The sequence below is a fragment of the Lygodium microphyllum genome, chromosome 1 (assembly GCF_053477565.2).
Source record: "Lygodium microphyllum isolate KBCC chromosome 1, Lygodium_microphyllum_v1.1.10, whole genome shotgun sequence".
NCBI lineage: Eukaryota > Viridiplantae > Streptophyta > Polypodiopsida > Schizaeales > Lygodiaceae > Lygodium > Lygodium microphyllum.
The window spans coordinates 76,056,238-76,071,115 of record NC_141135.1 but is presented as its reverse complement, the minus strand read 5'-3'; the positions used below and the strand labels follow the sequence as shown (position 1 = coordinate 76,071,115).

Genomic DNA, 14,878 nt, shown 5'->3' with positions numbered 1-14,878 from the left:
CAAAGATCGGGGAGGGGCCAAGTGTTGGTTTCCAAGCCTCCCTTGCAAACTAAAATCCAACACCTACATGTCAGTTCAAGGCTTGCATTTGCATGCTTGTTTGTCCTAGAGGCTATGATTTCTCATGTAGGCATAGCACTTTTCACAAAAGAACTATAAAAGGAGGGTTGGGGAAAATTGGATTATCACCCAATGCAACCTGTTGGTGAATAGGGTGTGTATGCATGACCATTCAGGTCACCAAGGTGGTGATAATACAATTAGAGGAGGAGGCTTCTCTATCGGAATGTGTTTTTTTGCTAGAAGAAAAGCTTTTAAGGCAAAGCACAATCTTCTGAAAAATGTTTGCAAGTCATAGTTTCACCAGTTTGAAGGTAAAACACTATCATGTTTTGCGACAATTTGAAGGCAAAACACAATCCTTTGAAAGGTAACATATTTTATAGACATGATCCTACCAAACCCAATTCTAGTAAAAGCTCCTTTGACAAAAGATAATGTGATCCCTCAATTTGTGTCTCCAACTCAACATCGATGGGTTGATCGATAGTTGAATTGAATAACAAGTCTCTCCAATACAATCCAACAATTTGTGTCTCTATCTTGATGTTGATCGATTGGTTGAATAGCCTTTAGACCAGCATATTTGGATATGCAACGCCACATTTCATGAAGAATTCTTCCCAAACCCTTCACCCAAAACGTCATCTTGTGTGGATTTCAATTGTCTTTCGACATTTCAATGAACATAAAATGTGTCTATGATTGGAGAAGGATTCAATGTATTGTGAAGCTTTCATAATCACATTGGTAAACGAGTTTAATGTTTTCATGACAAGGTTCATGTTGAGAAGTAAGCATGTGAACTCTCCTTATACTGGAGAGGATAAGGGTAGCTAGGTGTAAATGAACTGGAGGATAGGGGAGCAAGGGGAAACCCTAACCCTAACTTCTCCAGAGGCTATATAAACTGCCTAAAGTACACCCTCATAGTTGAGGAGAATGTACTAGTTGTACCTTTGAACAACTTACTAAGCAAGATCTTCTTCTTGTACTTGAGCTCTCTCTCTCTCTCTCTCTCTCCCCCTCTCATGCACACTCTTGTGCTTCCAACTCTGATTTTCCACATGGTATCAGAGCCATCTCTTATCCTTCAGCTTCCCTACATCATTAAGTGCACACGAGCTTTCAACTTCTACCTCTTGCCTCTTGACCACCATAGCCACAGCTTGACCCACCTCTCTTAGAGGACCTGGAAAGGGCAAAGGGGAGCATTTTAGCACAAGGTTTCTTATGAAGATTTCATCCCTAGCACAATGCGCAGCAGCGTGGCAAAAAAAATGCTGACATTGGGCGACATGGAGAGCAATATGGAAGAAAACACAGAAATCGGCACAGATCTGTAGGTGGGCCATCTCCCTCTAAGAGGGTTTGGAGAAATTCCTCCTCTATTGGCTGCTATGAGCAAAACCCTAACTGTGGGTTTTTGACAGCCATAGCCAGAAAGCTTCAAGCTTTTCCATTCTCATTTTTTTCAATCTGTAATCATTAACGGTGATTCTAATCACTGAAGCATATGCTTTGAAGTGTGTTCTTGGTCTGTGAGTAGCTCAAACACTTGGGGGACATCATAGGTTCACCGAGAAGCATGACTTCAATATCAGTAATAAGTTGAGTGTCTCACCAAGCTTGACAAGGTAATACCTAAACATCTCAATCTTGAGATGAGTGCTTCTAAGCACTGAAAAGGCATTTAGTGACATCAATACTACTACCCTCTAAATATTGATGCGATTGAAATCTCCTCGGACTCTTCACCGAGTGTTGAGGTCATTAATCGACCTTGCTCAACAAAATGCTCGTATACTAAACTGTAAGGAGGGGAGGAGCTAGAAGTCCAGTCAGAGTTCACCTCATTGAAACCTCGGAAAATAGTAAAACTTAAATCAAGGGTTGTCCGTAGAATAGGACCACCAAAATCTTATCTTGAGATATTACATATGTATGATTTCCAACCTTTTTCATCTTTATAGTTTCAAAGGTGGTCATCATTTGTAAGGCTATCAATTCTGCTATTTGGTTCGTACTTGGCCATTTGTAAAGGACTAGACACTGCCATTGCTTAAGGCAATAGATAAGACCTTCATATAATGGCCATGATCTATGCAGATGCAAGGCCTCAAATTTGCAAGTTCAATGGAAAAGATTTCCATCCCTAGCAAGTCCTGGTAAAATATATAATGATGGAACGAGGCTACTGCCCCTTCATAAAAGGGACCAAAGTTATTGACCCATCCAATCCCCTTGATGCAGAAGATGATGAAAGAGCTTAGGCCATCGTCATGCTTCATTTGGATGAACGTTTAATTCATCATATTGACCAACTCTCCACTGCCAAGGAGAAGTGGGATTAGCTTGAAAGGCTCTATGGCGCTACAGGGAATAACTCCAAGATCTTTCTAAAGATTGAATTTTTTAGCTTGGAGTATAAACAAGGAGAAGATCTAAGCAAGTTTATTTCACATATGAAGGGGCTCATGGCACAGCTGGCCTCCGTTCAAGCACCAATTCATGATGAAGATGCCATTGCCATCCTTCTGAAGTCTATGAAGAAGGTCTTTCCAAACCTTGTTACTACCCTAACTAATATCTCGAACCCAACCTTGGCAAGTACCATCCAATCAATGCCTGGATGAAGAGAAGAGGAACTATAATGAAGGGACTTTAGTATTTACTTCTCGTGAGCAAGTGTTAGTCCATATAGCTTCTACAAAGTGCTCCTCCTGTCATAAAAAAGGACATATTATAAGTAATTACTAGAAGAAGTCTCCTGATAAAATGAAGTGCAATAAATGCAAAAAGACTGGGCATATCACCAAAGTAAGTGTCATGGTGTTCTAGAAGTACCTAAGGAATTGGAGGCCGATTTTGCCTCCCAATCCACAGACAATAGACTCTTTTGAGTCTTGTAAACTCTCTACCTCTAACCATCTTTTGTAGCCAAATTTATTAAGGCATCTCATTGTGGATTAAGGGGGGGCATCCTATCGTGCTTTATCTAATGCCACCTGGCATTGAGGGGGGGTGTTGAGAAGCAAGCATGTGAACTCTCCTTATACTGGAGAGGATAAGGATAGCTAGGTGTAAATGAACTAGAGGATAGGGGAGCAAGGGGAAACCCTAACCCTAACTTCTCCAGTGGCTATATAAACTACCTAAAGTACACCCTCACAGTTGAGGAGAGTGTACTAGTTGTACCTTTGAACAACTTACTAAGCAATATCTTTTTCTTGTACTTAAGCTCTCTCTCTCTCTCTCCCTCTTGTGCACACTCTTGTGCTTCCAACTCTGATTTTCCACAGTTCATTGTATGCACCCCCTTAGAATGGGGGGATTGATATGTTAGTGTTATAGGCATGTGCATTTGTCTCGAAGAGTTGGAAGTACTTCACAAACTTGAAAGGACAATTGTTGTTTGTTACGTTTGGTAATTACAAGAATCCAATGCATTATAAAAAGTGATCTAATAGTCAACTCAATTTGCAAACTTGAAATCATGCAACTTATGTATGTGAAACATTGTGCCTTTGAAAGCATTCTGAAGGCAAAGGTTAAGATAGGAATATATAAAAGGAAAGATTTACAATTTTGCTTCCATTTAGCATTGTCTATAGTTATTGAGTCCCCTCTCTTTTCCAAACCCCCTTTTGATAGTCTGGAGACAAAAATATAGTTTGAGGGTCCAATGGTAAATTGTGTGCCTTTGAAAGCATGCTACAGACAAACACTAACATAAGAGGGCATCAAGTAAAATATTTTGTGAATATTACTTCTTTTGGTTGTGTTTTGTAGATAAATCACATGTTGAGGGATTCACTGGCAAGTCGGAATGGATAGAAGGAGAGCCAAAGGAGCAGATTTAGTAGATCCTAAGGTTCACAACTACCACTATATCGTTGACCTTTTCTTGGATCATGTGGTGAAATTCCAATGCTGCCATCATAGCTGAGGTGTGGATTTTGAGATTTAGAAAGGCTTCACTCATGTGATAGGAATTCTTTACGGTTTTTATTAGTCTAAAAGAAACCAGGATTAGATTGAACCATATAAACATGACATTGTAGCTTTGACGAATATAACACACACACACACATACATACACACACACACACACACACATACACATATACACACATACATAAGCGTATGCATGCATGTATGTATGTATGTGTGTATATGTGTATGTATGTGTGTGCGTGTGTATGTATGTGTGTGTGTGTATGTATGTGTGTGTGTGTATGTGTGTGTGTGTGTATGTATGTATGTATATGTATACATATATGTGTATATATATTTAGATTATATTAATATACATTAACCAATAGTAACAATGGTGCTTCAAAGTTTGGTGTGAAGTGCCAAACTTAAGTTGGCGGCTCGATGTGAAGTGCCAGGAGGAAACTAGGTGTGGGTCACCCAGTAAAATTTTATACACTTGACTCACACTCAGTCACTTTGCCCTGCACAACAACACTCTCGGATGATACAAATGGAACAACAAGTTTGCACAACACATAAACAAATAACTATATGATCATATGTGTGTAGTTCTTTAGCACACACATCGGTTCAATGATTGGAGCATGATGCAAGCATTTACAACATCAAATATATTAGAACAATGGAGACACACCTTGCCAATAATTTTTAAAAACAAAAAATTAAAAATATTACACAAAAGCATGTATAATTCTCTATTTTACCAACATATGCAAGAACCCTCTATTGCGTAAAACAACTAACAACGAATATAACTACATTTTTCTCACAAGGTAACAATACATAATCGCCAACAACATCTAAAATCACATATGGACAATTATAACATAAAGTCAAAGGAGAAACTAAAACTATACCACCATATTGGCTCGACCACAATGTAGTCTTTACTATCTGTATGATGCATGAAAACAAACTTCACAAGTAAATATGAAGAAACACCTTCCAAAACACATAAACCAATCCAATCAAAGAAGCAATCAAGCATATGAGCAAATGAAAAAGAAATCACATAACCTCACACGCACAAAAAAAAAGGAACTCAAACTAGCATGTCAAAGAAAAAACTAGCACAAGGTAATGCAGCAACACACCATGTATGGTCTTATTTTATAACTTCGATGCAGTTTAACCACTTCGCCTCATTGATTACTCACACCTTTTTAATAACAAGTGGTTGTTGCTCTTGCTACCATGCCACACTATGAGAGGATTCACAAAAAGTTGCCCAATTTATTCCGCTTCAAAGTCAAAATCTACGGTGGTGCAATGCATAGGAGGTAAGGCTTGCATGGTTGGGAAGAATTGTAAAGAAAGTTACATGGTCACAAGGTTTTTCACAGTAATACATATATTAATAACATTTACATAGTGATTTTATTAGAACCTTGATAAGAAGTAGGTTAAGAGTGGCTTGATAAGTTATTAAAAGCTCACTAGGTTTTTTGAAAAGCCGATAGGGTGATGTTGGGCTCATCTCATAGAGGTGCGCTCCCAACGAGTCACCATGTTATTACAACTCCTTAGCTTTCAAACTTAGGTCTCAGGTTTAGGGTTTTACGTGTTAATATTGAGTCGGAGTGTATTTTTCAACGTAATGGACTGTCAGTTGAACCCTCTTAAGAAACTAATGATTTTTATGTTGCATAGGGTTCAGTGTATAAGGTTTTGCGTTAATCGTGATTAACTAACAAATTGAACAATTATACAATGAAATGGGGGGCAAAATAGCTTTGAATCCAAGTTATTAGTTTGACACAACAAGTCATTCTTCCAACTTATGCTAAGTATGGGAAACCTAGGAAAAAAATTTGGATTTAACAATCCACATGTGGCATGGTAGAGTGGGGACATTAAATGGAGGGAAAGGAGGCCTTTCAAATTGAACTTTTAAACCCAGTTTTCTTTAGGGGGCCAACTAAAGTTTTGAAAAGTAGTTGATTTATGTTCATTTTGTTGTTGAATACTATTGTGTTGAAAGTCAGGGGTTATTGATAATACTTGCAGGCTACAGGCTACAGGTTCCACATATAGGCTACACACGATGGATTTTAACCATCCCCTCATTTTGACAGGCGAAAAGCGGAGAAGGAGCGAGACCCCATATTCACGCTTAATGAGACGTGATTATAATAGCGAGGCTGCGAGGGAAAAGAACTGCTCCAATCTCTGCCTTGTCTGCGAAGAAACACACGCGCTTCCTTTCCATTTTCTCTCCTGATCTTTCTTCGTGGACGGCAAATGCAGATATTCGCTGTCCCTGAGAGAAAGCGCGCTTTTGGCTTCGTCTCGTACAGGTATGGCGTTGTACCGTTCCCTCCCGCAATCTTTGCCATTTTGCTCGCTTAATTGCAGGTTTTGGCTCAAATTTCGACCTCCTTCTCCTTCCATGCCAAATTCAGGACGCTTCTGTAAAGCTTATGTCAAAACTGCACATGGTCATTTTGAATTAGCAGCCAGTTAACAGCGTTCGAGCCGTCATCCAAAATTTCGTGTTTCCGAAATTGTTATTTCCTCGCACAAGGAGCTCCTCGAAACGTCTGTTGCTTGCACAGAGAGCAGGGATTTTTGCTTTTGACTTTTTCATTCTCCGGAGAAGGTTTCTGCGACACTCCCGACGGCTTAAAAAAAATTGATTCTGAAGGAGTCTGTATTAGAGGAGATTGTTCCAGGGGCTTGAGCAACGTTCCAGCTTCAAGTACAGCTTTTTTGAAATAGGATAGTTTATATTGACCACCAAAGGCAGGAAAATACAACGGCTTTGAGTGATGTACAGGTGCACCAACACAATGCATACTGAAGTACCTCCAAGTTGTGCTCTGCGGAGCTTGTCGATTTGCTACTAGGATAGCTTACATTGTGCACAAAAAGCAGGGAAATACAACGGATTTGAGTCATGTACAGGCTCACAAACACAACGCATACTGAAGTAGCTCCAAGTCTTCCTTTGCCGAGCTTGCCGGTTTGCTTTGGTGCAGCAAGCCAGGATCTGGTTCTGTTCGAAGATAAGGAGAGTGCAGCTCACACTCTCAATTCAGCATCACTTGTCACACATGCTGGGAAGATTGCAGAGCTTTTAGCAGGCACTGATATAAGCTACTTGTAAGTTCTTTTAATGGACAGATCTGAGTAGTCATACAGCTCCATGATTGGTTGCCATTAGAATTCGATTTTAGTTATCTCTGATATATTTCAATGCTGCAGGTCAATCAGAGATGGTTCAACAACAGAAGACGCTACTTCCATTTCTGCAGAACCTGGAAGTCTTTTGGCTGCAGTTCTGGAGCATGATCCTGAGGCATTCAGCTATGCTAGATCAGGTTGAAACAAACAGAGTTAGCCTTTGCAGTTTGCAATTAAGTACTTTCAAATATCCGAGTCCCATCGCGTTTGGTATATTGAAACTTTTACACTTCAGAACTGGGCCGGCTCAAAGTGTTGTGTTTATAGATATTCTTTGTCAGTAGAAATTTGTGACAAAATTGAATAGGCAGATCTGTACTTTGCGCTTATTTGTGAAGCTCATATTTTCTAGCTCAATCAACTGAAAGACACAAGGCATCAGATAAGAAATGTGCATGTTGGTCCCTTGTCTCAGGGAATTGGGGTGATTGCTCAATATGCCTAAATGTAGGCACTTGTTTTGCCATTCTAGCCCAAAACTCTAGGGTTGAAGCTACATAAATGCATCCTCTTGTGCACTTTCTTATGCCAGCTGTTACAAGTTCCTCTCGCACTCATTTTAGTTCATTGTGCAAGAATGCGAGGATGATTTGTCATGTTACTTGAGTTTTTGTTGCCATGTAGGTTACTGGCACAGAACTAAAGTTGATTAGGTGAATCCTTGGTGTATTTGTTAGTATGTGCATGCTCTTGATGGATGGATGAGATGCCTGGTTGCTCCCTTGGAGAGGCAGGTCCGCCCTCCTTGAGCTTTGGGTCGGGCAGATTGCATGCTGCAAAGCTGGTCTTGAATGTGGGTCACTTGAAGAAGGAATGGTGGATGGTGTTGGTAGACGTGAATTGGATGGTTTGAAGCTCACCATGGAGATGACACTCGCATGGTTGATGGAGCTTGATACATAAATTTTAGCTTCTCCCATCACTTGGAAGATTTCCCATAAGTGGTGAATGTTGAGAAACCACTTTTCAATACAGTCGCTTCATTTAGGGTTTTGCATTGACAGCCCTAAAACAAGCTGGGTGCCCATATTATGGGCACTTTTTCATTGGGGTGTCTACACTGTGGGGAGCCACCGTAGACTGACCAAGGCCCATTTATAGGCCACCTCTCCGCACATTGTCACACTTCTTCAATCACTCTTCTTGATGCTTCTTCTGTCATCAAACATTCTTCTCTTCTCTCTCCATCCTCTCCATTGCTGCTCACACCCCTTTGGAGGACATTGTGGTTAGTGGTTTGTGGCTAGCTTCCATCTCCATCCTCCCTTTGTTTTAGGTGCCTTGTCTACCCTCAGCATTAGGTTGTGATTGGATCTCTTCCATACTTTGTGTCAGCATCTACACCATAGCAAAAACTCTCATCACCTAGCGACCTTGTCTACCTTGTTGGCATTGATCTTTGCAGCCCTAGGCATTTGTGTTTGGGGGAAGGTGGCCTCATTAGGCTGCATTTGCTCCTTTGGCAATTGCTCCTCCATTTGGTTGCTTCCTACAGGTAGTGGCACCTGTTTCCAAGCTCTTGCTATCTGTGTTTGCAGCTTGGCATCTCTCCTACCATCTGGCGAAAGAGTTCCACCTCTAGGTGTTTGTATTTGGGCTGTCCTCATTTGCATTTGGCAGCTCACACACCCCAAGCATTTGTATTTTGCAGCATGGCCCACTTCTTGGCATCTAAGGATTGTGTCTTTCTCCCTCGATAGCGAGCAATCTCCTTCCTCATCTTGGATGGCATCTAAGGACTGTGTTCTGCTTCCCTGACAATTCTTCTTCACCTTCGGTGATTACTTCAATAGCCCATTGCTTGGAGGATTGCGCTTCGCTTCCTTCATTGTGTAGATTTCCTTCAGGTGTTGTCACTTGTTTTAGACAGGACAATGCAATCATCTTTTGAGCTTCGGCTTTGTCATATAAACTTTTCTTCACATAGCATGATTTAATGCTTCATCTTCTTCTTTTGTGTTTTTTGAGTTTCTATTTTCTCTGAATGCTTGCCATACACACTTTGTGTTTCTCCTTGCAAACCCAATTATCTCTTTGGTTTGTTGTATATTTTGACATGGTATTAGAGCCAGAGGTGCTTAGAGAGTTGTGAAGATACTTTGCATTGGAGAAAGCAAAGATAGGTTGCGGATTCGGCATCATCTACTGATTTTTCTCTATTTTTGTTGTATCACCAAGAGATACCCTTCTCTTCTTCTCCCTCCCACCCTCCCTTTTACAGCTTTACACTTTGGTGCTATGACTTCTTCATAGGTAGATGGAAAGACCACTGGGTGCTCCTATTGCGGCATCATTAGACACACCACTGATGCTTGTTGACATCGACCTTTGCTCCCTATGCCATCGGAGCATATGCGTCTACCCCAAGGCACTCGTTGTGCCACATTTCCCTTTTGGGCCACAGAGTTTATTGCACACAGCTATCAGATTTTTATGCCCAAGGCAATAAGACACATTTGATGAGCACGAAGTCCTCTTGAGCACAAGGAGAATCAATTGGTGCTATGACGTCTTGCAAACCGTCTCAATACCAACTGATGTTTCTGCTCACCTATTTTCAGGTATAGTGGCTTCCACTGTCCTTGGATCTGTAGTCCACTCCATTGAGAGAGTGATTGTTGGATACCATCTTTTTGTTAGTCCGCTCCTTCCAAAGACAATGGCTATTCGACACCTTTCATTACTTTGGGTTTGTAGTTCGCTCCACTAAGAGACAATAACTGTTGCCCACCCTTGGCTCAGCACAAGCCTCTCTTTTGTTAGCGATCAGGTCCTGGCCGTGCAGGCGCCACGTGGCAGTCTAGTCGGACTGACCAGTCGGCCAGCCACGTGGCAGTCCGACATATACTGACCAGTCGGCTTCATTTAATGCAGCCGACCTGCCTGTTCTGGGCGTATTCTTGCTGGCTATTTATAGCCGATGTTTTGCACATCCTCTGACACTTCTGATTACAGATCTCAGGCTGGAGATTCGTGCAGATTACAGGCTGGAGATCATGCAGACTGCAGTGTACTTTGAGGTGGACAGCAAGTTGCATCGTCGAGGTGGAGACACGCAGTCCCGCGCACTGCGCTCGTGTACATATCTGCATATCTTTGTATACAGTACACTTTATACAGCAGATCTTCATCTTCCACTCTCTCTCTCTCTCTCTTCTCTCTGCGTTCACTCTCTCTCTTAGTCTTGGCCCCACGCTTCCGCATCGCTGCACTTTGACATGGTATCAGAGCAGTGAAGAAGAATTGACTGAGTGAAGAACCTACCTGAAGAGGAGATTCCATCGCGACACAAGGCTGCGTTTCCAGCGTTCGAGGGCGAGCGGGAGGGCTGCGCATCAGAACAAGGCTGAAGCGAGCGTGGGCGCGTGGGAAAGGAGTCCAGTTGGTGGATTTGCTGCTGTTTACTGCTGTTTGAAGAGGAGGAAGGCTGCGTTTCCAGCTTTCAAGTGCAGGTTTTACTTTTTCATCGCCTCCGGCGGGTGAAGAAGGTTCGGGACGCGGAAGAAAGAGCCCTAGTAGGCTGTGTTTTCACAGTTAGAGGGGGTTGCTTTTGCGTTTATGAAGGCATTACAGGTGAAGATGTCTATAGAGATTGACTTGGAGTTCTAGACGATCATGGACCGGCTCGTCCTGCAGATCAAAAGCTCGATGGCGACAATTACCGCATCTGGCGCGTGATGATGTTGGCCATCCTTGAGTCTTACGATTTGGCGGAGCTTGTACAGGAGATTGACCGGCCCTCGGTGAGAGATGAGTCCAAACTCTCTTCCGATGCTCGTGCGGAGTTGGCCAAGGCACATTCTCACTAGGACAAACTGAATGCCCGGATTCGTTCTTTTCTTTTTCTGTCTTGTACTATAGCCGTGATAGCCCACATCGAGCACTTGACGGTGGCTCGGGAGATATGGCTGGAGCTTGATCAGATGTATAACCGGATGACCCTTATGAAGCGGGTTTCTTTGGAGGTGCAGATGCGGACCTTGTCCGTGAACAAGTCTTCTTCGTTACGGGAGCACATCAACAAGCTTAGACAGCTTCAGATGCAGGTTCAAAATGCGGGGAAGCCGATTTCCTCGGAAGACATGGCGATCACACTCTTGTCCCAGTTGCCGCCACGATTCGGTGCTTTTTACTCCGCCCTTGTTGCTTCAGGGCGTGAGTCTACTCTTCTGTGGGAAGAGTTGGTTCCTATGGTCTTGGACCAAGAAGAACAACTGAAGGGACAGCATGCTTCCAAATCAGAAGCTTTGACAGGTCAAGTCTCTCAGAAGAAGGGGAAGGACCAAAAGAAGAAGGAGGACAACAAGTCAAAGAAGGACAAGGAAAAAGAATCCACATGCCATATTTGTGGTAAGACCGGCCATTGGAAGAAGGATTGCTCCAACAAAGACAAGGAGGACACCAACAAGAAGGACCCGAAGGATTCTGGAGCGGTGGCTGCACCCTCATCAGCTGCGTTTCTTCATCTAGCAGTCATTGAGAACTCTACCCCGAAGGCTTCTGATGCTGCGATGACAGCTCCCCAGGCTCGAGAGTGGATCGTTGACAGTGGTGCCTCCCGGCACATGACTCCTTCATCAGTTGGTGTTGCCTAGTTGCGACCCTCGTGTGGGCAGATTCTCATCGAAGATAGCTCTTCGGTGTCTATTGTAGGAGGGGGTGAGATGCAGCTTATTCCAGATGGACGTGGTAGTACTCATACCTCAGAGGTCTTGCATGTGCCAGGTTTAGGGTATCATCTACTTTCGGTTCATAAGATTTGTTCACTTGGACTTTTGGTGGAGTTTGACAGTGATTTGGTGCGAGTCCTTGATCGTGGGTCAAGGAAGGTTCTTTCATCAGGATATGAGGAGAACGGCATCTACAAATTGACGTCTTCTACCGCTCTCCCTACTCTTCTTCTTACCTCTCAGACACAGTCAGAGCTATGGCATGCTCGGTTTGGTCACCTCAACTATAATTATCTTCGGAGGGCGTCACGTGGACAGCTTGTTCGAGGGTTGCCGGACATAGTGGTGAGCCAGCAGCCATGCATTTCTTGCATTCGTGGGAAACAACATAGGGATGCGATTCCCAACAAAGCTTTGCGGCGGTCTACTTCCCTGATGGAGCTTGTATCTACAGATCTTTGTGGCCCTATGCGGACCGAGTCCTTGAAAGGGAGCTCGTACTTCATGTTGATCGTAGATGACTACAGCAGGATGACTTGGGCCTATTTCTTGGCGTTGAAGTCGGAGGCTTTCTCCCACTTCAAGGATTGGCTTCTCTTTGAGGAGAACCGATCGGGCCGGCGATTGAAGACCTTGCGATCCGACAAGGGTGGTGAATTTGTTTCTAATGAGTTTGCTCGTTTGTGTGCAGATAAAGGTATTCACCAGGAGTTTGCTAACACCAACACTCCTCAAGAAAATTGCATTTTTGAACGGAAGAACCGAAGTGTGATCGAGATGGCGCGCACTATGATGGAGCATCGATAGACACCTCAGTTTCTGTGGGCCGAGGCTGTGGCTACTGCAGTTCACATCCTTAACCGATCCCCCACTTCGGCCGTTGATGGGATGACACCTTTTGAGGCATACTTTGGGACTAAGCCCGATGTTTCTTATTTCAGGGTTTTTGGGTGTGATGCTTATGTTTACATTCCCAAGACTCATCGTGATAAATTTGAAGCAGCTTCTCGAAGACGGGTGTTTGTTGGCTACAGCTCTCAGTCCCAAGGCTATCGTTTGTATGATCCCGTCAAGCGGGATGTGTACACCAATCGAGATGTACGGTTCGTGGAGGTTTCGGCCATAGCAGCGGGTGAGGAGCATCCCGTTCTTGGAGATCCAGGGGAGAGTTGGGCTCCCGAGACAGTTCCTTTGGAGCCAGCGCCGTTTGATTCCGATTCTGTTTCCGATACAGAGTCTACTGTTCCACCGGTCACCCCCGAGGAGTTACCACCAGTGGATATCCCAGAGTCTTCAGCTGATAGAGAGAAACGAGGAGAGGTCCGGCCTCCTCGTTGGGCCCGTGACACACTCCGAGATTGAGGGATCGAGGGGGTCTCTGAGGAGTGGAGACCGCAGGATGGTCCGCGGCGGTCACAGAGGCACCAGGCACATTCTACGGAGCTTGTTTGCTCTAACTATTGTTTGATGACCCGTGTTATGCAGGATTGAGAGCCCACCTCTGTGAAGGAGGCTTTAGAGTCCGCACCATGGAAGAAAGCTATGGAAGCCGAGTTGGAGGCTATAGAGAGGAATGGCACTTGGTATCTCGTGCCTCGCCCCTCTCATAAGAAGGTGATTGGCGTCAAATGGGTCTTCAAGACCAAGTACCTTAGCGATGGTTCTTTGGACAAGCACAAGGCTCGCCTTGTTGTTAAAGGTTTTGCACAGCGCCCAGGGATTGATTGTCATGATACTTTTGCCCCCACTGCTTGTATGGCGACTATTTGAGCTATTTTTGCCTTGGCCATAGGAGATGGCCTGTCTACTAGTTGGATGTGAAGTCAGCCTTCCTCAATGGTGATTTGAAGGAGGAGATCTATGTCGAGCAGCCTCCTGGCTTTGGATCTTCAGATGGGCAAGTCTACAGGTTAAAGAAGGCCTTGTATGGCCTCAACCAGGCTCCGCGTGCATGGAACGAGAAGATTGACCCGTTCCTTCAGTCACAGTTGGGATATCGGCGTTCCAAGGCCGATCCGCAGCTTTATGTACACACTTTCGAGGCTGGTTGTGTGCTTTTTGTGTTGTATGTTGATGATTTGATTGCTTTAGGTGATCATGCACAGAAGGTCAAAGAGACGAAGGCAGCTTTACATCAGGCGTTCGAGATGACGGACTTGGGTCTACTCCACTTCTTCTTGGGCCATGAGATTTATCAGTCTCAGAGGGGGATTTTCATCTCTCAGCAGAGATATGTACAGGAGCTCTTGGTTTCTTTTGCGATGGAGGATTGTCGGACCATTTCTACTCCTATGGATCCGAACTGGAAGGCCACTTCCCATTCAGATTCTCCCTTGGCGGATGCTTCCTGCTACCGTCAGTTGATTGGATCATTGATTTGGCTCCTCAACACTCGTGTTGATCTTTGTTTTGTTGTTGGTCTCTTGGCAGGGTTCATGAGTGAACCTCAGACGGTGCATTGGTAGGCTGCCCAGAGGATACTTCGGTATTTGAGGGGGACATTTGACTTAGGGATTCATTATCCAGCAGGCACAGGTGGTTCAGATCTTGTACTTGCAGGTTGGAGCGACTCGGATTGGGCTGGCGATGTGGACCACAGGCGGTCTACTACAGGCTATTGTTTTACCTTGGGTGTAGGTGTTATCTCATGGAGTAGCAAGAAGCAGCCCACGATAGCCCTTTCGTCTACTGAGGTGGAGTATCGGGCCGCGTCTTCCATCACATGTGAGGCTGTGTGGCTTCGGAGATTGTTGGAGGAGCTTGGTTGCCCCCAGACTCGTCCTACTTTGCTGCAATGCGACAATGAGAGTTGCATTGCCTTGGCCCGGAATCCTGTTTTTCATGCCCGGATGAAGCACATAGAGATCCAATACCACTTCATCAGGGAGAAGCTTCTGGATGAGACCATAACTGTGGAGTATTGCAAGACGGAGGACAATCTTGTAGATTTGTTTACGAAGGCGCTT

General features: G+C 44.0%; 1 protein-coding gene across 2 annotated transcripts in view; it reads left to right on the top strand.

Moving 5' to 3' along the window:
• The first annotated feature begins 6,113 nt into the window (after positions 1-6,113).
• The window catches only part of EMB2773 (PHD finger family protein), a 115,555-nt gene continuing 106,790 nt past the window's right edge, over positions 6,114-14,878 (top strand). For both annotated transcript variants that reach the window (XM_087678833.1, XM_087678831.1), the window contains exons 1-3: positions 6,114-6,356; positions 6,462-7,161; positions 7,264-7,379. In XM_087678833.1, coding sequence (XP_087534959.1) covers positions 6,956-7,161; positions 7,264-7,379 — 322 coding nt within the window. In that variant the 5' untranslated portion in view covers positions 6,114-6,356; positions 6,462-6,955. The remainder of the gene's footprint in view (positions 6,357-6,461; positions 7,162-7,263; positions 7,380-14,878) is intronic.